This window comes from Strigops habroptila, chromosome 2, assembly GCF_004027225.2.
Source record: "Strigops habroptila isolate Jane chromosome 2, bStrHab1.2.pri, whole genome shotgun sequence".
Lineage (NCBI taxonomy): Eukaryota > Metazoa > Chordata > Aves > Psittaciformes > Psittacidae > Strigops > Strigops habroptila.
The window spans coordinates 112,151,907-112,176,644 of NC_044278.2; the positions used below are offsets into that span (position 1 = coordinate 112,151,907).

The window sequence follows — 24,738 nt, forward strand, 5'->3', positions numbered from 1 at the left end:
TCTCACTCACACTGATCCAACCTGTCAAATAAAGAAGCCCCAGACCCTCTAGAACAAAAATAAATCAAGGGGAGTGCTATACAAAAGTTAAGTTTCCGCCCTCATTTCCTTCAGTGACGATGATCTTGTTAAAATCCTGCTCTTACTGCTTGGCACAGCTCTCAGCTTGACCCTCTGCTTTGCAGACCCACAGATTTTGTGCCCACATACAGCTGTTGGTGGCACATGCTATGGGGCCTTTCATGAACAGCTATGAAAAACAGAAAAGAGGCAATCTTATAGAATCACAGACTTGTCTGGGTTGGAAAGGACCTTAAAATCATTTAGTTCCAACCCCCTGCCACGGGCAGGGACACCTTCCACTAGAGCAGGTCGCTCCAAGCCCCTGTGTCCAACCTGGCCTTGAACACTGCCAGGGACGGGGCAGCCACAGCTTCTCTGGGCACCCTGTGCCAGCGCCTCAGCACCCTCACAGGGAAGAATCCTGAGGTACCACTTCTTAGTCTTAACATGTAGTATGCAAAGCTTCACCAACTGTTTAGGAAGTCCCTTCCTCTTGGGGACTGAATATATTCACACTGGAAAAGTGAGAAAATAAACATGTTTATACATTTATTATATACAATATTAAGGCACAAGTTTAAACAGCAAAGAATAAGAAATCTTTGGCTGACCAACAATATCAATATTTGCTGGGGGTGACACACAACGTTCCTCATTCCCCCCCCTATGTACAAATAACCCTCCAGCTGTACAACACTGTACACCAACTTCTCTATACAACCAACAACAATGAAAAACGACAGTATTTTACAACTAGTTACCAACGTCACCTGGAATGGCTACAGCACAGTTTCCCAAAACACAAAACAATTCCAAGAGCTGGGAAAACCAGCACAAATGGAGTTGTGTTGCTCTGCTGAGAGGGGCTGATATGTGGCAGTAGTACTCTATGCAAGTCCTGCTAGTGCTTGGGCTGAGGGGAGACCCACTGACCCTCCAGACCTTCCCTCCAGGAAAACTAACATCTCTTGAGTTCAACATAATTGAGGAGAATGAACCTTTGGGTTTATTTGAGCTGTTGCTTACAACAGGAGCTGACTACACCATAGTCTCCAATGAACAGTTACCTGTAGGTGACCATGAATCTGGGGAAGCATCAATGGTAAACACACCTTTGAATCCCAGGATCTGGAGGGACTGTGGTCTCCATGAGGAGGAGAAGGAGTGCTGTTTTCTAGCTGACTTGGAGAAGCTGAGCTGAACCACTACCAAACAATTGAAAGCCACATCACGCACGCTGATCCCACGGTTTCTGCTGGACGCCGAGCTGTCTGCCTGTACACAACTTGTTAAACGGTTTCATCAAAAGAAATAATTCAGCTAGTAATAAAATGCTTAAGGACGTCTAAGCACCTTGGTATCTTTATTTCTTGGAGAAACATGATGAAATGAAATGAAATGAAATATTCATCACTGTATTCCCTTGCTTTGTCTTCCTCCTGTCCTGCTCCTACCACAGACATTTGAGGAAGGGCCACAGAAGTGGGTCAGCATTGATGCCACTCATGGGCCTGGCTTTAATGCAAACACAATGTTTAAATTAAGTTTAGAGAAAAACACAAAACCAACATACCTATTTTACAGGGCATATATTAAGCTGCATAACATCTTCCAAGGGTTTTACACATTTGGTTTCACAATACAAAGCTGCTAATACTTGAAACACACAGTTCACTTGCCTGCACAACCTGCCTACCACTACTTTGTTTAAGAAGTGCAAAAATCAGGAAGAGGGAGACACCGACACGTATCTAATTCTATGTACACACAAAAGTAAGTGCATAGATTTAACAGAGCAATTTTATTTTGGAAAAAAAGAAAAGGCATCAGCCAGGCAGTGTTGAGTGCATGGCTCTGGCCTGTGAAGGCTTTGAGGACTTCAGTTTTCAGTGAAAGCAGAGTTTAAAGTGCCTGGTGTTTTCACAATCAAGGGCTCTGATTCAATACCTACAGGAAGGGGTGGCCTTGAGTTAGCCCTGAGCACACAGTTACTTCCAGCACCCATCGCTCTTCCACTCTTGGCAGCTTCACACAGAATCCCATCACCCTTTTTCCCAAAGCCAAGGTCTTCTTAATGTCGTTACGGTGCACCACAAGGTTCAGCAACTGCAAAGCCAATACAGAAACACCTCGCAGAGGAAAACTTCCCTATCAGCATGTGCAATAAACAAAGCAAATGGTATGCCACAAATCACACAGCTGGGGAGTTGGCTGTCTTACACAGCCACTACCTCTTACAGAAATTAGGGACTGAACTGAAAACGACCAATGTTCCACCCTGGGTAAAACAAGGTGAAAAGAAACTGCACCTCAGCACAGAAAACAGAGGATGCTCAGGTACTGCTTTGCAGTTAAACCCTTCCTGGCCTGATCCTACGCTCCTTAATGCCCAGTCCCATGTCAGCTTGAACAGCAGGTTTGTATTGTCAAGGAAGGTAGGATTTGGCTGTAGGCATTGAGAATAAGGAAAAAAACCCATTCTTACCACAAACACACTGATTCTTCCACTACTGTGAACCAGTGCATGGTAAGAGGCATCTTTGCAAGCAAATCCAGCTTAACTCCACTGAAAACATCCCCTCTCTCTGAATGAGCTCTGTAGTGCACAGCCCTTCGGGGAGCTGCTGGGATCCTCCCCCAAACTTCCCTCCTGGAGCCTTCCCATGGATTGCTTCAGCAGGGCTCTCCTCCCCCCTCTACATTCATCCTCCATGGGAATTCCAGCCAACAACTGCTCCTACCAAAAAAAGAAGTCCCAGCAAGCTCTGAGATTGCAAGACATGAATATTTGCACTGTAAATCCAGCTCCAAGAGCAACACTTGTCCGGCCAGGAAAGAGGCACCTGACCTGCCTGCCCAGGAAAACCACACCACTTCAAACAAATACTGACAAGAACCTGCCGTGTACACCTAAGGACCAGTTATTCACAGAGATTAAGCAGCAAATACTTTTGAGAAATGAATTGATACTGAGGAAGACGCAAGTTTCTCCTGGGTTATTCAGAACCTCATTCTGGCCTCAAAAGAGCCTGGATTTCACTCCCTGTCCCAGCTGCAGAGAGGCAGGAAAACAGAGCAGCACTGTGCACCCAGTCTGTAACTTCCCTACCTTCTCTTTACACCAGAAAATGCAGTTTCCTTTTCCCTCAATGATCCCCTTCTCATATCACTTTCCATTTTCGATGCCCCCTTCTGCTCAGAAAACCCCAGATGTTCGTTTCATCGCTCCTCTTCAGCGCTCTTGACTCCTCGCCTGGTCCAAAGTCTCAACATACCAGACTCGAGCTTTGTTTTGGGCACAAACTTTCTGTATCTTTCTTGAAACTCTCAGGGTTAGTTCTTCAGGTTGGCACACCGAGGACCATCTTGGACCTAGCTGTACGCACACAAAACCCCAGAGACGCTGTCCTCTGCTCAGATGAGGACTTCCATCATGTCTGTATCTGGAAACTCGGGCTTGTGGAGCAAGCTGCTCACTCTGCCTTTGCTGTCGGGCAGTTTCCCGTGGCTGGAGTTCTCTGCAATGGGAAAGAAGGAAAAGTTGGTCTTCAGCTCAAATTCAACAGCAAATTGTTTGAAGCAAATATAAACCCTGGGTTTTTTGTGGGGGGGTGATGGTGGGACATTTCTTAACTGTATGTCCTATATACTGAAACCCACATTTGACAAGGAGACGGAGAACATGTAATGCTCAATTCCGTGCACAATGACAGTAGGTGAGTTGGTGTGCACAGACCCCAGGGGCAGGCACAAAGATGCTATTTAAGAGACACAGATCAAAGTACCTCTTGAGCTGTGGCCCTAGAGAGAAAAAGGCATTTGTGAAAGGCCCGCACCACTCTACCAAGTTACTACCTGCCATCTGACCCACAGTAGCTCTCCACATGTATACTCCTATTCTGCATCAGGCACAAAATTTAGGAGTTTAAAACATCATGAAGGCAGTACACAAATAATCAGGTAAAAGTGATTTAATCTAAATTGTATTGCTTTGCCAGTGGGATGGGCTAAGGGAATGTATATGGCCAATGTGTACAAAATAAATGTCTCCCTTGCTAGGGTGCAAACCAGCAGTTTCCACCTTTCAAAAAAAAAAAATTAGAATTGTATTTATTTCTTTAATCCCTCCTCCCTAAATCACAATGTCCCTAAAACACAATGTGGCTTCAACCATTATAAAATATTATATAACCTAGTAGAACAGATAAATTAGCAATAATATAACCAAAGCAATATGTTTCATTTGCAGTGTGATAACACTTTCTCCTTACTATTTCCCCCAGGTTTTCTTTAAAAATTAGGGAGAAAATGGTGCTTTCACTAACCACGGTTTAAGTTGAAAACAAGAGAAGGGGCTGAGTACATGAGCAGGTGTGGAGTATTTTCAAGGTGTGAAACTGTAATTTTATCTTTGGCAGCATGAATAATTGCATTTATTGGAAACTCTGCCTGCCACAGGTGAGTGGAGCTTTACAGGAGCACGAAGCTCTGCAAAGCCAGACCAGGCAGCCTTGGAAAGCTCTCTCCCTATGATTTTAGTTTCCCTGAAGAAACCTCCCCGCCACCTTACAAACTGTAAGGTATCACCCCCCTCCATCAATGCTGGGTGTCTCTGGAGATCTGCTGACAACCCTGGGGGTGGGTGCTGGCGTTTCACACTGACACAGGGATCCAGGTCTCACCCAGTTTCTCGCCGGTCACTCGTGTCCCCGGGGGCCGTGGGGCCGGGCTGTGTGATGGGGTGGTACCCAGCCGTCCACGGCCAGGGAAGGAGGCAGTGGCAGGCCAGAAGAGCTCGGCGCTTTTGTCCGTCTGGGTGCTGCTGTCTTTGCTGCCTGTCTTTGCATGGGAGGCCGCCGGCACTGGGATGGGCATGCAGGACAAGGAGGGCAGTGGAGGAGGCAGTGAGGGGCCCGACGGGTGGTCGTGGTGCTCCTTCCCCAAGAGCAGCCCTGAAAACACATGGAGGTCAGTCACATCCCGGCTCAAATGTAAGTGCTGTCAACCCCATCCCACCCCAGAGCTACAAGGCATTGGTCTTGTACCCATCCCAGCGGTACCTACCCCTGGCACACCCCTGCAGCCCTCCGCACCCCCATCTTATGGAGGCTCAAACCATAGGCAGTCCTGCACTCATCTTCCCATTTAGCTGCCACATCACATCATGCATTCATACCCAAAGGGTTGCTTACCCTCTTGATTAACCAGGCTTTCTTTATAGCCCAAATTTGCTATTTACTCCCACGAAGTTGCAAACATCATCTGATTATGTGTGGGAGGATTTCCCCCAACTTTGGCCTTCTATAATCAGTGCAGAATGATTTAATAGGATTAAAATGCAATTAAGATAAAACGCAAAGTTAAAAGTGACTTATTTTTGACTTCAGCACAAGGACACACATTCTGCCCATGGTAAGTGCTCTGGAAATGAGCTGTCAAAGTAATGTGTGCCACGGCCAAGTCACTTTTGCTTAGCTCAAGCAGAAGGATTAGGATGAAGTCATGGATGAGCCAAAGTTTAACCAAAACCTGAGCTCACCTATGCTTCCCTTCCAGATCTTCTCTTCCTTCTTCTCCTCCGCTATCTGGTTGCTGGTGAGCGAGGTCTGGCGTGAATGCACACCCGTAGCAGCGGCAATGGAGGGGACAGACCGAGCTGGTCGCAGGCTGGCACTGTCGGCTTTCCCAGGGTCCTTCCGTGACCGTTGCTGAAGGACCTTGATCATGGCATCCTTCTCAATTATTTTGGCATGGAGATTCTTTATTCTGGCAAAATAGGAATGCTCTGCTTACAGGAATGGAAGAAGCGTTTATCTGGGCAGGTCTCCCCACCCAGGAGCAGCAGCATGGGTCCCTGGGTATGTGCCCTCTGGTTTTGAGTGACTCGGACAAGGCAGTCCCCACCAATTCTTCTGAGGATAACCATGCTCTTTGAAACAGGCAGCATTTCTAACTACTAAGCCAAAACTGAGAACTCTTCTGCAAGGTTAACTGAACCCATCTATTGCTGTGGCTTTACCAACCCAGCAGGAGCAATGAGGGCAGTATCCTGACTGGGCAGCAGATTGATACCTCCACCAGAATATAAATACAAAGGCAATTTCCACCCCTAAGACATTGGGGTCAGACCCTGAAGGCTCTCAAATCACAAAAAACAGGATTATCTGAAACTTTTCTCCAGGAATGATTAACACCAAATCATACCAAAAGAATATTAAACCACATTATACAAGAATATAACTGTAAATGTAAATATGACATGCAGATAATTACAGCTTGACTGTGACAATACACAGTCCAATGCAGCTGCATTTTGTGAAGCTAAAATGCCTGGAAAACATCTGGAAAACCTACACATACAAGGGAGACAGTGTGTAACTTCATGTCGGCATTAGTTTTCATAATCAGATGTCTAATGTGCAATGAAAACACAAGATCCTAATCTATCGTTAATGAAGCCAATGGCAAAACTCCATTCCTTCCCTGGAAGCAGGATTAGCTTGCATCTGTGAGTGGAAAACAAAACCCAAGCCCAGTAAAAACAATCACTGATATTTTCCACAAGCAACAGAAGTGGACTGGTGTTTTTACAGAAGTGTCAGTGGACTGGGGTTTTTGTGGGGAAGCCAACACTGAAGAGCAGATTTTGAGTAGTTTTTCACAAAAAACCTAGAGGAATACACAAACTTTCTTAAGGAATTTTTACTCATCAAAAAGCCATTTTTCACCAGGAAAAAAGTCTGGATTAAACATACTGCCCAGACCTAACTCATTGAACAACATGGCCACATGTCCACTTGTGTGCTGAAAAAGGAAAAGCATCTGCAACAATGAAAGCTGCTCTTGCTGACTGCCTGTGCCCAAACCAGTTTATTTTATATCTTCTGCTACTTGTAAATGCATCTTTTTTAGTGGTGCTCATGGGGCTACATTTGGCAAATTTGTTCCTAAATGCCAATGTGACCATCACACAACTTGGACGTGGGATATTTGGTGCATCTAGAAAGAGTAATAAGCAGGCAAGGAGTGAAGAGCGAGGCAAAGGCAAGCCCTTGTGTTGCTGATTATGTAGGAGTGGGATTACAACGTCAGCTTTTACAACCAGACCCTCTTGTTTTCAGAGAGGGATTTTCACCAAGATTAAACAAGCCTTCAGCTTCCTTGCATGCCAACCTACTTTTAACAGTGGAACAGCCTCTGTTTTGTAACAAGGTCATTTTTGGCACAGAGAAGGTGTAACAGGTAGGGAGGAAGTTATCGAACGACAGCAACGCTTTAACCCCTGTTTTAATGCTGAAGAGCACAACTAAGTCAAAGCGAAGCTAAGCCCATCCTTTCCAGGCATGCATGAAGGAAAAGGAGGGCATTCTGGTTTATATGAACCCAGCCCAAACACCACAAGCAGCAGGTATGGCACAACGGCCCCTTACGTGTACTCCATGTCCTGGCAGCGCCGGTTGGCTTGCACGATCTCCTCCTCCTCCTGCCAGCCCCGCACCTCCAGCGCGCTCTCGCCGTAGCTGCCATTGCGTGAGTGGCTCGGGGCCGAGGTGTCCCTGGCAAAGCAGTTCAACGCGGTGAGTTGGGTTCCTGAGACCAAAGTGGCTTTTGCAAGTGAGATGGGCACTTGCAAAGAAAACCCCAAACCCACGTTCAAAGAGCAAGCTAGTGATGGTTGCCTGTCAACAGGACGGGTCATCTTGGCATTGGGTCGTCTTGCTGCGGGCTACTCTTGGCTTGGGTTTAGTCATTAATTAACTGGGCTGACAGAACAGAGCATGCTGAAATTGTGGGCAATCCCCAATGAGGCTAACAACCAGCCTGAAGGACAGGCTCAGACATCAAAGGGACTCACTGGGGAAATGGTCCCAAGTCAACAAGACTACATTGCAAACGAGAAACAAAACTGAACACTTCAAAAGGTGAAAAGTAGCACAGGAACTGCTGCCTAGACTGGAATGCAAAAGAAAAGGATCATCCTGAGTCACACACTTAACTGCATTTCAAAGGGAAATCTCATTTTAGGATGTTTTCAAAGGATTTGGCTTCTAAGAAACTGGGGCGAGAAGTTAATTATGTCGTCCTCCTCATTGCTGGAAAGCCTCACTGCAGTATCTTGTGTACTTTCAGGCACCACATTTTGACAGACAAACTGAAGACAGACCAGACAAATGCTGTGTGAACAGGAAGGGCTTTACACCAGGGCACGTGAGGAATGGCTGAAGGAAATAAGTTAGATCAGGCCAGGGAAGACACAACAGGAGATATCTGTCTTCCAATATTTACAAGGCTGTTACAATGTCAACAGTGATTTGTTGTTCATCATGCATGTGTGGGAAGGATAAGAATCAATTGAAGTAATCTGCAGTAAAGAGGTTTAGCTTAGCTATCAGGAGAACCTTTTCATTTTGGAGCTTAATGAAGTGGTGAAAGACGGGACTTGGGCTACAAAACTTCCCTCGTTACAGGCTTTTAAAACTAGATTAAAAAAACATGTTGCAGACTGTGGGATGGAGGCAGCCATACACCAACAGTCCCTGCTTGCTCTATCAGTGCGGTGGGGAGGAGTTGCCTTCCCTATGCTGTGTACATTTGGCAGCTTGAGACTGCCATTTGAGGCCTTTGCTTGGGTCTGGTGCCTGGATTTGATAAACTTTTGGAGCGGGTCAGAAGGGTAAATCCTGCCTTAACCAACTATTGTATCTCATTGGCATGACACCACAGAGAGGTGCGTTAACCCTGGCAGCCTGACTCAGTGGGGAAAGGCAAGCAAAATCCAGCATTAAGAAAACACTCATTCCTTATTATACCCCCACACTTTGTGTGGTGAAGAGCTTGCAGCAAGGCCACCTTACCTCTCTGTAGCAGCAGTGGCTGCGGCATTCATGGCAAAGTGCCTGATCGTACTCTCCTCTAGGTACTTCTGCTCCCACTTGGTCATGTCAGCTTCCAGGGCCAGGATCCTCTCCTCCTTCTCCCGCACCAGCTCCATCAGGGCCGGGGCATTGTGCTCCGGGAGGCTGCTCGCCTGGTAGCTGCCCTGCCTCTGCCAGTGGAAACAGATAGATCTTCACCCTCTGCCACGTACAGGAGCTGCTGACCCTTTTCTCCCCACTTCCCTGGAGCACGCAAAGACATCCCCATGTCTTTTGACAAGGGCAGGTGGAACCCCCAGGCTAAACCCCTTAGCTTGTAGGAGGACAGGAAGGTTGACCATGTGTGCAACCCCAGCACATGCTTCTTCAGACCATGCTGAAAGAAGCAGGGATCCAGCTGCTCCCTGGATGTGCAGGGATTTCATGGGATACCCCGAGCCAAGGGAAAAGGTAAGAAAAAAAGCTGGTAGGGAAAAGAAGCAATGAAACTTTCAAAGATATTCCTCTTGCTGGGACTTTACCACATGGCTGGGCAGTGCTCAGTATGGACAGGCAATTATTACCAGAGGGTTTATATATAAAAGCAGAACAAACTGTGACATGTAACCTAGCTACATGTAACCTATTTAAAACACCCCAGACATGGAATCTTTTCTGGCACATTAGTTCTCTTGTGCCCTCAGGAGATGCTTTGATGCTTTCTCCGGTGCAGCAGGTAACTTTCCAACCAGAGGGGCAGAAGATCCCCAGGCACTGCAGGGTGGCTCCCATGGGATGCTGACAAGCAGCAATGGGTGCGTAACCCTCCGCATCTATGCTGCAAGGGAAGCACTTACCCAGGCAGGATTTATCCTACCCATTACAGCCACTTAACTAAAGCACATGAGTGGCACAGGTAGCTGTCCCAAGGTCCTCTCACTGCTGGTGAAGAGTGGAGGAAGATGGAGATCAAGTTCTTGGCTTAGCAGAAGTTGACTGGGATGAGCACACACTGAGGGGAGAGGCATAAAGCTCTGGGAGAACTCAGCAGAAGTAAATGTGGGGGTTTTTTTAATAAAGAATGCAAGATATTTGTTACACTCCACAGTGCTGTGTTAAAGGGGACACCGTGTCTTGGGAGCACTGGCACCAGCAAAGCTGTGCCATCGCACTGCAGCGAGCGCTGCAGCATTTCCATTCTCCAAATCACATTTCCTCCTTCTAGACATTTATCTTCTGCTTATGGCAAACTAGAGACACCAGGGGAGGGCTGCAGCCTTCGCCTTTGGTGCAGTAATGACGTGTTTGGAAGCTGCTTTCTGGAAATATTGGAACAGCCCTTAGGAACAACAGCTGTGACTGCTCCTGCAAAAACACTGTCAAATCTCTGGCAGGAAGATAATATTTTGGAAGCATGGTCCTGGTCTGTAAACGGCATCTTGGGACATCATGGGTGCCTGTCATCTTCTGAGTCAAAACCTCTGCCAGCCCTGCATGCTCGATTGGTTTTGGTCCTAGCTCGTGCGTCAGTGATAATGAAGATTTGCCATTTGGACTCGGTTACCAACAAGCCAGGAACAGAAGAAATTCTGGCTGTCTCCTCGTGTGCTGTGTCTTTTCTGCTGACTCCAGTAAAAAGGGGAAAAAAAAAAGCTCTTTTTTTCCTCTGCGATGAGAAAATGTTTCAGGAGATATAATCAGAGAATATATATATTATATGTGTATAACCTGAGTTATCAGGAGATAACTCCGAGGAGCAGCACTGAAGTAAAAAGTTGGTGGTTTGAGACACTTTAGCACATCTGCTCACTCTCCTCTGGAGCCAATGCCGCTGTATTTGGCACTCAGCGTGGCTGGAGCCTGGAAATCATCCTCCCTGCAACCTCCTTGTGCTTTTTTATTTTTCCCTTTTCACAGATGACTGGACTTGGGGATGGAGGAGGAATAACAAAGGAGTAACTGTGCATAAGATATAAGCATAACACTACCCCTCTAAGGGCACAGGGCTGCCAAAAAGAACCAGGGGACATACACGGAAATGCAAATCTACACTTCTAGCCCATTTTGGACTGTGCTGATATTTAAGTAATTTATTGTCTGAAGATGACACTGCTTGTCTCCACATCTGTCATGGGCAGAGGTTTCTGTAAACCAGCTTTGCCCAGAACAAACACAATCCAAGCTCCTGCGCCCACCAAATCCTGCATCATCCCACCTTGCTTTTTCAATGAAAAAGGTGGGCTCATCTCATCTAGTTCTACCCCTGCTGCCATGGGCGTCTTTTACTACACCAGGTTGCTCCAAGCCCCATCCAACCTGGCCTTGAACACTACCAGGGATGGAGCAGCCACAACCCATCCAAAGGAAAGGCTTAGGTGGAAAGCCCAAGGACCCAAACCCAAAAGCACGGTGGCATGTGGCAGGGCTGCAAGCGACCATCCCATGCTGGGGTCCCGCACAGACCACCCCGTCCTCACCTGCTGCATCCGCAGCGAGTCCAGCTCCCGCTCCAGGCGCGTGCGCAGCCGCCGCTCCATCTGCTCCCTCTTCTCGCAGGCTGCCTGCAGCTGCGTCAGCGCCTGCTGCAGCTTCTCCACCTTCTCCACGTAGGCCTGCTTCCTGCGCAGCTGCGGGGACAGGCGGGCAGAGAATCATGGAATGGTTTGGGTTGGAAAGGACCTTAAGATCATCCAGTTCCAACCCCCCTGCCCTGGGCAGGGACACATCACATTCGACCATGTCGCCCAAGGCTCTGTCCAACCTGGCCTTGAACGCTGCCAGGGATGGAGCATTCACCACATCTTTGGGCAGCCTGTTCCAGTGCCTCACCACCCTCACAGTAAAGAACTTCTTCCTTATATCTAACCTGAACTTCCCCTATTTAAGTTTAAACCCATTACCCCTTGTCCTATCGCCACAATCCCTGACGAAGAGTCCCTCTCCAGGATCCTTGTAGGGTCAGCAGTGCTGGAGGCTCTGGGAGCACCCTGGGCCACTGGGCGCACTTGCAGGCAGGTACTCAGCTTGAGCACAGCTTTGGGGTTTGCTTCGGAGAACTTCTGTGGGGGAAGGATGGTACCCCTTTGGTGGGCAGGGAAAGGGCACAGCAAGCACTGCTGGGGCAGCTCCACCCCTCTCAAAGGGAGATGCCAAGATCTCCCACCCACTGGGAATCATTAGCCATGAAACCCCCTGGCCATTTATCCACCATCATGTTGGTGGATATTCTCTGGGCAAGTACACAGGCTGGCCTCAGCTAAAAGCAATTCTGGTGGGTTTCATTGACCGGTGACACTGATTGTCTGTGCCCAAGCAGAGTCTCTTTTTTTCGACCCTGCCTGTCTGTTCAATGCAGGTGGATCAAGAGGAGTGCCACCAGCTGGAAGCATTCCACTTGCTTTATTCTTCTCCTGGGCTTGGCCATGCCAATGTAGAGATGTGCTGGCAGCTAACGCCAGGCCCTCCTTAGGTATATAGTACAGTAACTGAAGGGCTAAACGTGACACAAGGATTTTGCAATACAGGGGTATTGCTCAAGCATCATACTCCAAAAGGAATTTGCAAGCGGACTGCAGATATTCAAGGGGCTTAGCAGCTATCCCCACTTCTTCTGGCCTCCTACCATGCCATGAGGCACTCAGTGACACCATAGGGTGTTGCGATTGGGGCTTATGGCAGGAGCTGGCATGCTTGAGAGCTCTCAGGGAGAGGAGGCTGCAGATGCTGGACATGCTGGGCATCGGGACAGGCAGCAAAGCCTGTAATGAAACCAAAGCCCCAGCCAAAATCTGGCACTGAGAAGGGGCGAGCTCACGGGGGGCAGGCACACCTTGGTGTCCATGAGCCATCCTCGTTCCTGGTGAGCGTGGACACACACCCCAAAACTTGCCCATGAGGCTGTGTCAGTAGGGTCTGCCTGCTCACCCCATGGGCCACAGTCCCAGCCTCAGGAAACCCAGTTCCCGTCTTCTCCCCCAACCTTTTGTCATGAATTTTCTTTTCACAAGCATGAGTAAATTTACCTTTTTAAAGATATTTGCCTTATAGTGGACAAAGCAACAGTGCACACAAACTGAAGCTCAAACCCCGAAAGACCTCAATGAACCCCCAAAAACTCCAAAACACTCTGGACTTAATGCCCTGACTCAGAAAGAATGCCCGGGTTTGAATGCTGGATCACACAGACTTTGCCAAGCCTTTGTTGGACCCCATCTGCAGCCTGAGGATTAATGAGGGATGCTCAAGGTCATTGCCATGATCACCAAGATCCTCTTCAGGACTTGTAGTCTCCCTCATTTATTCATACACTTATTTGAGACCTCAAGCTTTTCAGAAGCAAAACATTAACAGAAAACAGAAAAACACATTAACCTCAGTCGACACTGGGGAATTAAATAAGATAAATAAGAACTAAATAGAACTAATAGAACTAAATAGATAAATAAGAGAGGCTGGGGAGGTGCTGTGAGCTAGTGAGGCCAGGATGAACAGGATATCCTAGTGCCTACCTCTTCTTTAAGTATTTAAACCGCTATTGAAATTAACTGCAATGTGGGATAGCGGAGCTATAGCCACAAGAGATATATGTGTTCCAGTATCTGTGGGACATAGTGAGAAGTTTGCTGCCTTGTTCCTGGGCCTGTGGAGCAAACAAACACCAGCACTGGGTACCCCTGGCTGTGAGGTTCCCCTTCACCCAAAGTCCTGTGCTTAGCCCAGGACTCCCATGCTGCAAAGTTGTTTGGCTTTTAGTTTTCCTCTTCTATAATGTTGGGTTCACTGAATCCAATGATAAAAACCCCACTTTTTCTTGAAATTCCTTTTCTGCCATGCTAAATCCATCCATGTCACAGGTGAAATGAAATACGGGCCTGTTCACAGCAAAAGCAAAGCTTGGTCTAAACAAACCTCCCCATCCAGAGCCAACAACAAGCAGCACGACCTCCCTCGCCCTGCTGTAATCCAGTCTAACGCTTACGGCTCCCAGGGCTTTCCATGAAAATTAATGAGATTATAATCCCCACTCGTCTCTGGCAGCAGCACGAGGATTGCATTCCTCGGGAGCTCACGGCTTGGCAAGACAGACACAATGATGGCTTCTTGCCGAATGCGCTATTTTGGCAGTAGGAAGGTGCTGGTGCCACCTCCCAATCCCACCAGCGTAGATTGGAGAGGGGAAAGGGGCTCCGCTGGGGTCTCTCCTCAGCAGCAGACCTCATCTGCTCCCTCACATCCTGCCAGATGCTGGAGGGTCCATCTGTACTGCAGCAGACAGAATTTGGCCCTGCAGCAGCCCTCTAAGCCCCAGGGCTCACACGCTTGCGCATGAGTGCCCCAGGGTGAAGCGATGCACACGCATCCACTTCCTTAGCAATGAGTTTTGTTGGAGATATGCAACAAGACAGTTCTCACATTCATAAATGTATAGAGGGGTTCTTGAGCCAATTTTGACTTTTCTATTCTGCCTATAGATGCATAAGCAAAAAATTCACCCACATGGTTAAAAAACGAAGTACAGTTGTCATTTAAATTAATGGGCTTGCCAGTGCAATATGCATCCATAAGGGAGGGGGACTGCAATCAGAAATACATGGTACCAAGCTCCACTATCTCACAGACACACCGACTCCAATGAAAAGAAGCTGGATGGCACCTGGAGAGGTACCAGTCCATCCTCCCACTGCAAGGCAGGATCAACTCTACCTAAAACCTGGCACATGGCTGTATAATCTGTTTACAAAACCCTCCAGGGGTAGGGACTCCACAACCCCCCTGCAAACTATTTCACGGCTTATTTTCCTTTACTGCCAGAAAACTTTTACCCTAATGCCTAATCTGGCTTTCTCTTATGCAATTTAAGCAAATTACTTCTTGTTCTGTTTCCAAATTGTGATCTATTAGAGCAAAAAGCATTTAATGAAACAATGCACATATTCACAAGATCAGCAAACTTGCCTGAACACTGCCCTTGTCCCAGGGATTAGGAAAATAAAGATGAAGAAGAGCTCAGGCTAAAAGGGGATGATCCAAACAAATGAATCCAGGTAAAGATGAGTGGATCTTAGAAAAATATCTGTACTAGGAACATAACCCCAATTTGAGGAATAGAATATCTATACTATAGATTTGAGATTTGAGTTAAAGACCATAAGAGATGGAGACTTCACTATCACCCTTAGTAGGCTCTTTGAGTGTTAATTACTCTAACTCTTTATTTCTGGCCTGATTTGCTCAGCTTCAACCCCCAAACACTGCATCTCATTATTTCTTCTTACGTTAAAGAGCAACATTTAATCTGGCTGACAGCAACCCCTTCTTCATGTTCATTGCAGGGCCTGGAGCTCAGTCACCTCTTCACTTTAATCGGTCACAGCAAAGAACAGCTTCTGGGCCCCAAATAAATTGTACCATTGTTTTCTGAACCCTCTCCAATTATTCAGTCTTCCATCCAAAGTGTGGACTAAACAGACAATTCCAGCAGCATTTTCCTGGATGACATGTGGTGATAACACCACCCTACATGTTTTTGAATTAAATTCTTCTACTAGTAGGCATTCAGGATAATGCAGATTTACACTATCTTATGTTAATTCAACTTAGTAGCTGCTGCTTATTTCTCAAGTCTTGATTTAAAAAGCTTTTCAACTTAATTACATTCTGGTTGTAGAAGAAATCTGTGTGGATTTACAAAGCAGTGCATGATGTAGAGCTCCGGTAATAATAAAAATAATAAGTCATTTTCATTTGAGTGATTTTGTGTTTCCTTCAATATATTCCAAATTATACTAAAAATTCCTGATTTAAGATGAAAGCTCAAAACTTCAACATTTTCTGCTGCATATGCGTCAAACTGAGCTCCAGAAACACCGTAGACTATTGGAAAGGTGCTCTGATTTAGTGATGAAACAGGCCAAAAGCACAGGGAAGCATAGGAGCTTAGGCACATGCCAGCAGCCACTTCACCCAAGCTGCATGATACTGCCTTGAGGAATTCAAACATGACAGCTGGGATAAAATTAATTTGAGCTCCCCTTAGAATGAAAAACACAGTTAAACACTAACAGGTCAACATGGGTTTGCAGGCTGAGGGCTCTAACAGACACACTGGCAAATACCACTGCATCACCTTCATATGTTGTCACCTCTGAGATCTACTATGCCCCGGGCAGGAAGTTACCACCTCCATAGCATCCACCATGCCCCGGGCAGGAGGTTACCACCTCCATAATATCCACCATGCCTCAGGCATGAGTTTAGCAGCTCTCTAGAGGGGAACCTTCGCCCTCTCCTCAGCTCCACCAGTCCACAATTCAGGACCCCAGCTCCAATCCTCAGCACATTTCTGTTGGATGATGAGACTAAAAACTGGCAGCTGCAAAGCTCTTAGAGCCTTAAAGCTGCAAATGTATTTAATACAACCCAGCAGGAACTTCTTACACCACCTGCTTGGAAATCTGTTTTTATGCTTCTGCTGCCTTCACCGGTGTGTATTCTGCAAGTCAGTGTTACCTGCCAATACCACACTGACAGTCTGTGGAGCAGCCAGCAGATAAATGTATTTCTTCCCATCCCCTGTGTGATGCTGGGACGGTAGAAGCAGGTGTTGCCACCTAAAACATTCCTTTATTCAGCCACTTTGTAATGAAATGCAAATAGAAAACCTCAGGTTGCCTTTAAGGCAATCAGTGTCGAGTGAATTACGTACAGATTAAAGGTACACTAGCTCTTGCCGTAACCCCAAGGGGACTGCCCCAAACACACTGGGATGGTGAGCAGGCTTTAGTCTAACTAACAAAGGAGCGGTTAAACTTAATGTGATCCTCTTCTTGCTGCTGAGTGTATCCACCGGAGGGAATGGAGTTTTTAAAATGCTTCTCAGTAGGAAGTCAGAACGGTCAGGAGCAAACCAGCAATGCCTTCGGCACTTACATACAGTACCTTCAACCTTCCAGGCTCTAAGTAACCATTAGTTATCCCTAACAGGGAGCCTGTCATGCAGGATACTCTGATAAAACACATTCAAATACCACTGAGGAAGATAAAATTCACATTTTATCTTCCCAAGACAATAAGCTGCACTTCAGTTACTTGCAGGTATTTGAGAAAATACCTGCTCCCTACCAGCCTGCTAGGGTAGAGGTTCACCAACAGCCCTCCCCTTCCCAGTGACCTGCCCACTCATAATCAGTAAAGATTATGTTTCTTTTATTACCCATAAAACATCTTTCCTCTTTGTTGGTCCCATGGACAGAGATTTTAGGTCCAAAAAGGCCTGTTTTAATAGTCTTGCCTGATGCGTCAGAATACATAGACTTCCAGCTAGTTACTAAATCCACACCTCCTGATTGAAGGTCCTTAAGGAACACAATAAATGGAGACTTAGAGACCTCCAATATTGGAGAACTGACAATATCACTGTTAGTTATAATTCAAACAGAGCATTATTTCCACTTGGAATTTGCCTAGCTTCAGCTTTCAGCTACTAGCCATTGTTCTGTATTTGTCTGTCAGTTTGAAAAGCCTTCTGTTCCTAGGATTTCTCTTCCTATCTGAATATCTATTTTCACTATCAATCAGGCTTGTAGGACCACTGCTTAAAGACCTCTTGAGAGTTCTGCACTTCTTGGTATGATAGGGTTTTTTCAGCTCTCAAATAAAACCTGTAGCTCTTTGTACCTCTAAATCCTGGACAGTCTGCTTCCAAACCGATCTTTTAAGACCACTGTTTAGATGAGAAGTTACTGAGCCCTGTGCTGCTGTGCACAACTCAAAAGCCTCCTGGCATTCTCTGGGGATAAATGGGATGCACCAACCCCACGTTTGTGCTGCAGTCCATGAGTCTTGTGTTGAAGTTGGTGAGTAGTCAGATTTTTATTTGATACTTCTATTAAATCCTACCATCACCACAGCTACCAGCTACTTGAGTTTGGTGTTGCTCCTGGCAACATGTTGAAGGGGACCAAAATGTCTCTGGTTTTGGTCCCCTTTGCTTGCTTGTTTGGCTCAGTATTGTACAACTATGCATTTTCTCTGTAAGAAAGCCAATGTGAGGAGAGTGGGAAGACCTGCCACACCATGGCTGGGAGTGATTCAGGACTTGGATAGAGAAAGCTCTACCCATGAGCCACTACTATCCTCAGAGCACAGAAATGCTGCCCATGCCTCACCTCCTCTTCCAGTTTGATGACCTTGGCTTGCGCATTGTTGAGGGCCTGGTCGAGGATCTCGATGTGCCTCCGCTGGTCCTCATTGGCAGAGCGCACAGCTGCCAGCTCCATCTCCAGCTTCTCCTTCTCCTTCAAGTGCTCTTTGTCTGTACGGAAGACAAGAACAAGAGCCATTCCAGCAGGACAGCTCACAAACCCCAGGCCATGCACCAGAGGTGAGCTGCCACCTTCCTGGAAAAGCGAGATTTATATGAAGCAGCAGCAATTGGGGCCATTACAACACAGTGCTGAGACACTACGGGCAAGAAGTTTCTGCTATCGAGGCTCAGTCCCTCAATACCAGCCTCACATGAGCACTAGCAGCAGAGATAAATGGCAGCTTGGACTGCATCTGCACTAACAGAGCTTGTGGATCTGAGCACAGCCTCATAACTGTCCATTCTGCTGAACTACTAGCATGTTCCCCAGCAAAATCTTGGCTTGCACCAGCCACTCCTTTCCCATACAACACTCTGCCTGAGAACAGCCTACATCGAGGACTGTCTATACCTGTCAGTTCAGATGTTGCTGCCCTTCTCTACTGGGCAAGAAACCTCAGCTCCACGGGTGTGGGCTGTGCTGTTTCTGGTCCGTTTTATTTGCAAAGATGAAGATCATGGGATATGTGAAGAAGCCAAAAGATAAACACACATCTCCTGAAAATGGAAAGAGGGGAAACCAATAAGGAGGAATAAGATAGGAGGCATGTGAATGAGCCATGCAGAGAAAAGGAGGCTGTGGGAGGCATTTCAGCCCTGCAGGGGTCCTGGGTGACTCTCCAGTCCTGCATGACCTAAGGGTCCAGCGATCAGTGGTCCCCTCCTGTTAAGTGCCTTAATGCATCAGGAGTGACACTAAAACATGTAGATAACTTCTGTGCTGGAAAATCATCCCTTTTTTGGGTAAGATTTAAAACGATGTTATAAAAAGACCTGGCGAAGTTCAGTCAGCTTTGCTCACATCTTTTGCTTCGGCAACGAATTGCAGGCCCACCACTGACATTGCTGGCAAGCTGCCTGGGGAAATGCTTGGCTCCATCTACCTCTGCCCTGACAGTGCGGAGAAGCCATTTCAGGGAACTTGAGCACCACACACCAGTCACTGGATCCCTGACATTGGACCACAAACAGTTAATGATTGGAGTGAGCAGGGACGGAGGTTTCATTCAGTGAAACCTCAGATTTCAAAATCTGGCCTTTATTCTGAATGACAACAGAAATAAAGCACTTGGAAACGCTCCAGGAAGGGAAATTTCCTCCAAAAATGAATTTGGCACCAATTAAACGTTGTTTTGGTTTTTAGCTTTTTAAACACAGCATCGCAGAATTTATTATTTTTTAACTGAAGTGAAAAGTTGCTCCAAAAACATTGAAATGTGGAAAATCTGCCCCTAACATCCAGCCTGTCCCACCCAAAGGTGAGCACTCAAGCTGGAAGCTCTACCATCTGCCTCGCCACAAGGAGGGCCAGGAAACTTCACGTGGCCAAAGCCAGCCCATTTCAGACCTGAACTACCCACAGAAGGGCCTTATTCTTCCTTAATTACAAGCAGGATGAGAACAGGTTTAATTTACACACTATTGGTAGGTGCCCATGGCAAGGTGATACATAGAAGCTGAGCCATGGAGAACAACGCACAAGTGGACAAGGTGAGCCCAAACCCACCCGGTCATCTTCCCATTTATCCTAAAACGAGGAATTCAGCACCTCACAAAAAGAAAACGTGGCAGCAACACTGGCACATTGGCTTCTGCAAAGCCTTGTGATTGCTGCACACATCATGCCACCGACTGCCACCATGAGCCATTTTGGGATGATGTGGCCTTACATCTTCCCATGTTAGCAAGGGATTTTATACTGAACATGCAGACCTCTTCCTTCAACACAAATACATCTAATTCCATCAGACTGAACAGAAGGAACATTAATATCTATTATACAAAAGTGTAAATCTGGGCAAATTATCAAGCAGCTAATTTCATTAGACGGTGAGGAAGCTGGAAGATGAATGCTATTTCAGCACTGTGGCACTCTACCAACTCATTTTGGGACCGCATTACATTTTCTACCCTCCCCTCAAAGGAGGACAAGATGATGCTGTACACAAAATAAACACTGAACCCAATAGAAAGCTGGCAAGAAAAATTTACTCTCAACACTTCCCCACGTCAGCTTCTCCCTGCAAAATGCTGGAGTCGTGGTTTTATAAGTACTTTCCTATATTGCATTAATTTTTAGTAAATAAGGACTTAGTCGAACACACCTTAAATTATCTTCAAGTACATCCAAGGTACCCTTAAAGTCTAAAAATACTGTTTTACTGTGCTACCCTTGCATACACCTTCTGCTTTTTACGTAAGAGACTCCAGCTAATCACTGTTTCTATTTTCTGGTAGGTCACTGCTACATCCCATTACAGAACAATTCCCAAAAGGCTTCTCTGCTGCAATTCACAGTTGTAATCTCACGGCTTTCCAACCACTGCCTCTGTTGTACCTCAACACACTGAAGACATTATACCTATACTCTGGCTGAAGAAAAAGGAGCTTAAGGAAAGAGCCTGCACCAGTACTTCACAAACAGCATTTCTGAGTTGTCAAGCTGGGCAGGTACATCAAGAGTAGACCAGTCTCGACTCTGCTTTGAAGAAGAAACACCAGACAGAAAGATAGAGTCGATCTGTGCCACCTCTTCCCCACACTCAGATGTAACCTCCAGCTTTTCACACATTATATCTAAGTATCAACTTATTTAACTAATTTAATGCCTATCTCAATGCATCCTAAGCTGCTTTTCTCCTTGCTGTGATATCGCAGAGTGGTAACAGATGTATTTAAAGTACACTCCTTGTTTCTACAGAACCACTACTGGAGGAGGAAAATATATCAAATTATGGCAGTGGCAGCCTAATTTGCCTACAGGAAATTTGCTGAAAAAGAAAGACTGGCTCCCATACCATGTCTGTTGTGGTGTTTCCAACAATTTCTCTTATGCATTTCTCTTACTGCATTTCCCAGTGGTGGCTCTTCATTCACAGCTGCTAATGCCACGGACACTTTCTGGTGACCATGCCTTTCCTGAGTGAAACCTGTGGGACTTAGCCTCTCATGCTGACTAAGCCGAGCCTGGAGCAGCAGCAATGCAGAACTGGGAAATGAAGCATTTCTTTCCATCCCCACTGGCAGGTCTCCATGAGAAAAAAACCAGAAAGTAGACACAAATGCCAAAAGAGCTCATTGCAATCTTCTCCTCCTGCAGTTTCGCTCATAAATGGCATGCTTCCCACAGCCCTCTGGAGTTTGGGCCACACCAGCACCAAGAAAAGGCTGATAAGCTGCAGGAGGTCGTGCTTGAGTCCCTGAGTCCATTTTCTCACATGGTGATTAATGGGGATTCCGCACTGCAATTAATAATTATGATCAATTGTAATGTACTTATCAAATGGTTTGGGGTACAGGGTTACTCATGGTCACCGACCCAAGCAGGGATGCAGAAAGGTTCGGTGCTCTGTTGTCAGAAGTTACCAAATCTCCATTGCAACTCGTGATGGCTTTCCTTACCCTAAAAAGTATCGTGGGCAGCTCAGACTTGGTCTGATTTACATCTTGGGCATTCCATTTGCATGTCATGAAGTACAAGTCAGGGGAGAATTTGACCTTCATGTGTTGAAAACTGAAATCAGATTTCCCACGCCCCTTCCCTTCGGAGGGCAGGGGAAAGTCAAGTAAAACAGATCCATTTTTCTACGTGACACTTCAGGATGCTGCTCCCTGTGCCAGTGCCCTTGGCTCTGGGTAGATGGGGGCAGCAGCCTCCCCCTCCCCATGTGCAGCTCATGGCTGTGAAACGAGAGGGTAAGGAGCTCTGGATCACTTGCCCCTGAAACTTCTTCCTTTGCCCTGATTATTTCCTGTCTTAATAACGTCTACGCAAAATCCCACCGTCAAAAACCATCTACTGTGGGCATTTTGTTTGGCTGGATTCATTTGATGAGAATATTTCTTTGCCTGGAATATTTGGGGCAGAGATATATGCAAAAGTACATGTCACATCCACTGAGTACTCCCAGGAAGCATGAGGCTCTACCAACACACTGCCAAAACTGTCTTCACGTCCCCACGTGGATGGGCACAGACCCCAATCTGCCTCAGACACTTAAAAAAGCAGCCCCTTGGAGGAACCCCTGCTCTGAAAGAGTGTCTCGAAGTCCAGAAGTCCCAGAAAGACATATAAAATTCTCAGACTCCACCAAAACAAATTCTTCCCATGATATGCTGTACCCTAAGCTTTCTCTCTGCCCTATGACCTTGAAACCATCCTCAGTCTTCCTGCTTCTCCCCTTTCACAGTGCTCTCAGCCTCCTCCTGCCTGGCTCTCCTCTTACCTGTATGGGCCCATACGCCTTCTTTGGTTGTTGCTTCATGTCTTTCCTTCAAAGAACCTTTTCCACTCACAAACCATCACAAAATTATCATGAAATGAATAGACTGCGAGTTTCCTCCTACCCCTGATACAACAGCAGCATTTTTCTTAGGCACAAATGCCTGGCACTTAATACTTTGAGGCATGCAGCCTGGCTTTACCTATTATAATTACAAAGAATTAGAGTTTTTGTCACCTATCGTCTCCATGTCAGTGCTGCACTGCTAATGGAGAGCTCTGCAAGGAAATGAGAAGAGATCCTGCACGTCCTGCCTTGTTAGACTTCTTTTACAGGAATTTTTTCCTATTACTGGAGTGTTACCACAGTATTAATTCTCCAGTATTACAAGAAGGAGCATTAAAAAAAACCTCAAGAGCTTTATCTTTCCTTCTTCATCTCATCACGAGACCGGCTTAAAAATGATAACTTTTAGGAACCCACTGATGTTGGAGTCTTTTTTATAACTTAGGTCATGGATGTTAAGGGTCATGTTTTCAAGTTTTTTTCCATAAATGCAGGGAATATAAATCTGATTTTGCTTTCCTAATGAAAGCTAAGGTTTGTATTTACTAATCTGACTTAATAAGCTACTACCCTTGGGAAAAACACAAACACGAGGTTCATGACAAAACTGCAGCAGCTGATGGGAGCGCACGAAGGCACCATTTTTTCTCTTCTTCTAAAAATGAGTATTTCAGTCTCAGTAGCCAAGTGTACGCATGGCAGCTAAAACAAGCTGCACTCCTTCTCCTCTAAGTTTTCTGACTGAGCATCCCATTGAAAGACGTGAGGAGGGTACAGACTGTACTTGCAAACTCCCAGGTTGGCAGTGAGGTGCAACCCTGGCCATGGTCTGCCCCTGGGCAAGACTCACAAATATCAGCATACACATCATAGAATCATAGAATGGTTTGGGCTGGAAGGGACCTCAAAGCTCATCCAGTTCCAACCCCCTGCCATGGGCAGGGACACCTTCCACTAGAGCAGGTTGCTCCAAGCCCCTGTGTCCAACCTGGCCTTGAACACTGCCAGGGATGGGGCAGCCACAGCTTCTCTGGGCACCCTGTGCCAGTGCCTCAGCACCCTCACAGGGAAGAATTTCCTCCCTATGTCTAATCTCAATCTCCCCTTTGTTAGGTTAAAACCATTCCCCCTTGTCCTGTCCCTACCTGCCCTTGTAAAAAGTCCCTCTCCAGATTTCTTGTAGGCCCCTTTAGGTATTGGATGCAGTCAGCAACAGAGGATTTCCAAGCAAAACCTTTTATGGGCTCTCAGAGGGGTGTTTTAGGTGAGTAGCTTGATATCGAGGTCATTACTGTGCATGCCCCAGCAGCCCAAAGAACACGACTGAAGAGGACCTGCTTTACATGTGCCCGTTTTTCTATTATTGGAAGCACTCTGCATTGCATTAGTAACATTTAGCTCTCTGGCCTAGCCAGGAGACACTCCAAGCATCCAGACCATCTTATGTGATAGGATCCGAAAAGCTATATTTGTTTGTAAGCTGTGAATTGATAGTAGTAATATACTGAGAGCTCAGCACAACATTTCATTGCTAGATATTTATCAGTAGAAGCACAGAGCATGTTTATGCACTGGAAAATGACTCAAATAATTAAGTCCATCCTGGGGATTTAACTCTCCCTTGTAGCTATCAGTATATGGGAACACACAAGAAGTCTCTATATGAAGTCTGAAGTTTGCACTGTGCAACTTACCCTGTTTGAAGTCTTCCCGAGGATGACAACACCCACATAGCAATGCTATTTTCTTAACAGATCACCCCCTTGGATTTGCAACAGCATCTACATGCCCTTGTGGCAACTGCTAATATGGCAAAGTTAACACAGTCATGGAAAATACCATTAGATTCTCTTCTGGTTTGTGCACACATGCACCAAATTATCAGTGAAGTTGCTGTCCTGGCATCGAGGAGATGGTTCTGCATTTGGAGGAGCTGGTGGACATTGCAGTGAGGCACACTGAGTAGTATAAAACACTAATGGAGGTGGCCAGTTCTCCACTTAAGGATCTGCAGTTACAGCTCATCCTCCAAGTAAGCTCTTGGTGCAATAAATAAAACAGAAGGATTAGATGTACACAGCATTCAGCTTCAATGGGATTGAAGGCCACAAGGTACTGCACAGCTCCCAGGAGGTCAAGCTCTTCTGGAAGCATGCTGAAGATGCTC

The 24,738-nt window shown here is 46.3% G+C and overlaps 1 protein-coding gene across 2 annotated transcripts in view; it reads right to left on the reverse strand.

Moving 5' to 3' along the window:
* Window positions 1-591: 591 nt before the first annotated feature.
* AMOTL1 (angiomotin like 1) overlaps window positions 592-24,738 on the reverse strand; it is a 55,342-nt gene continuing 31,195 nt past the window's right edge. For both annotated transcript variants that reach the window (XM_030477404.1, XM_030477405.1), the window contains 7 exons: window positions 18,086-18,231; window positions 11,396-11,545; window positions 8,919-9,109; window positions 7,494-7,619; window positions 5,603-5,829; window positions 4,746-5,015; window positions 592-3,581 (listed from right to left, as the gene is read on the reverse strand). In XM_030477404.1, the coding sequence (XP_030333264.1) occupies window positions 3,478-3,581; window positions 4,746-5,015; window positions 5,603-5,829; window positions 7,494-7,619; window positions 8,919-9,109; window positions 11,396-11,545; window positions 18,086-18,231 (1,214 nt within the window). In that variant the 3' untranslated portion in view covers window positions 592-3,477. The remainder of the gene's footprint in view (window positions 3,582-4,745; window positions 5,016-5,602; window positions 5,830-7,493; window positions 7,620-8,918; window positions 9,110-11,395; window positions 11,546-18,085; window positions 18,232-24,738) is intronic.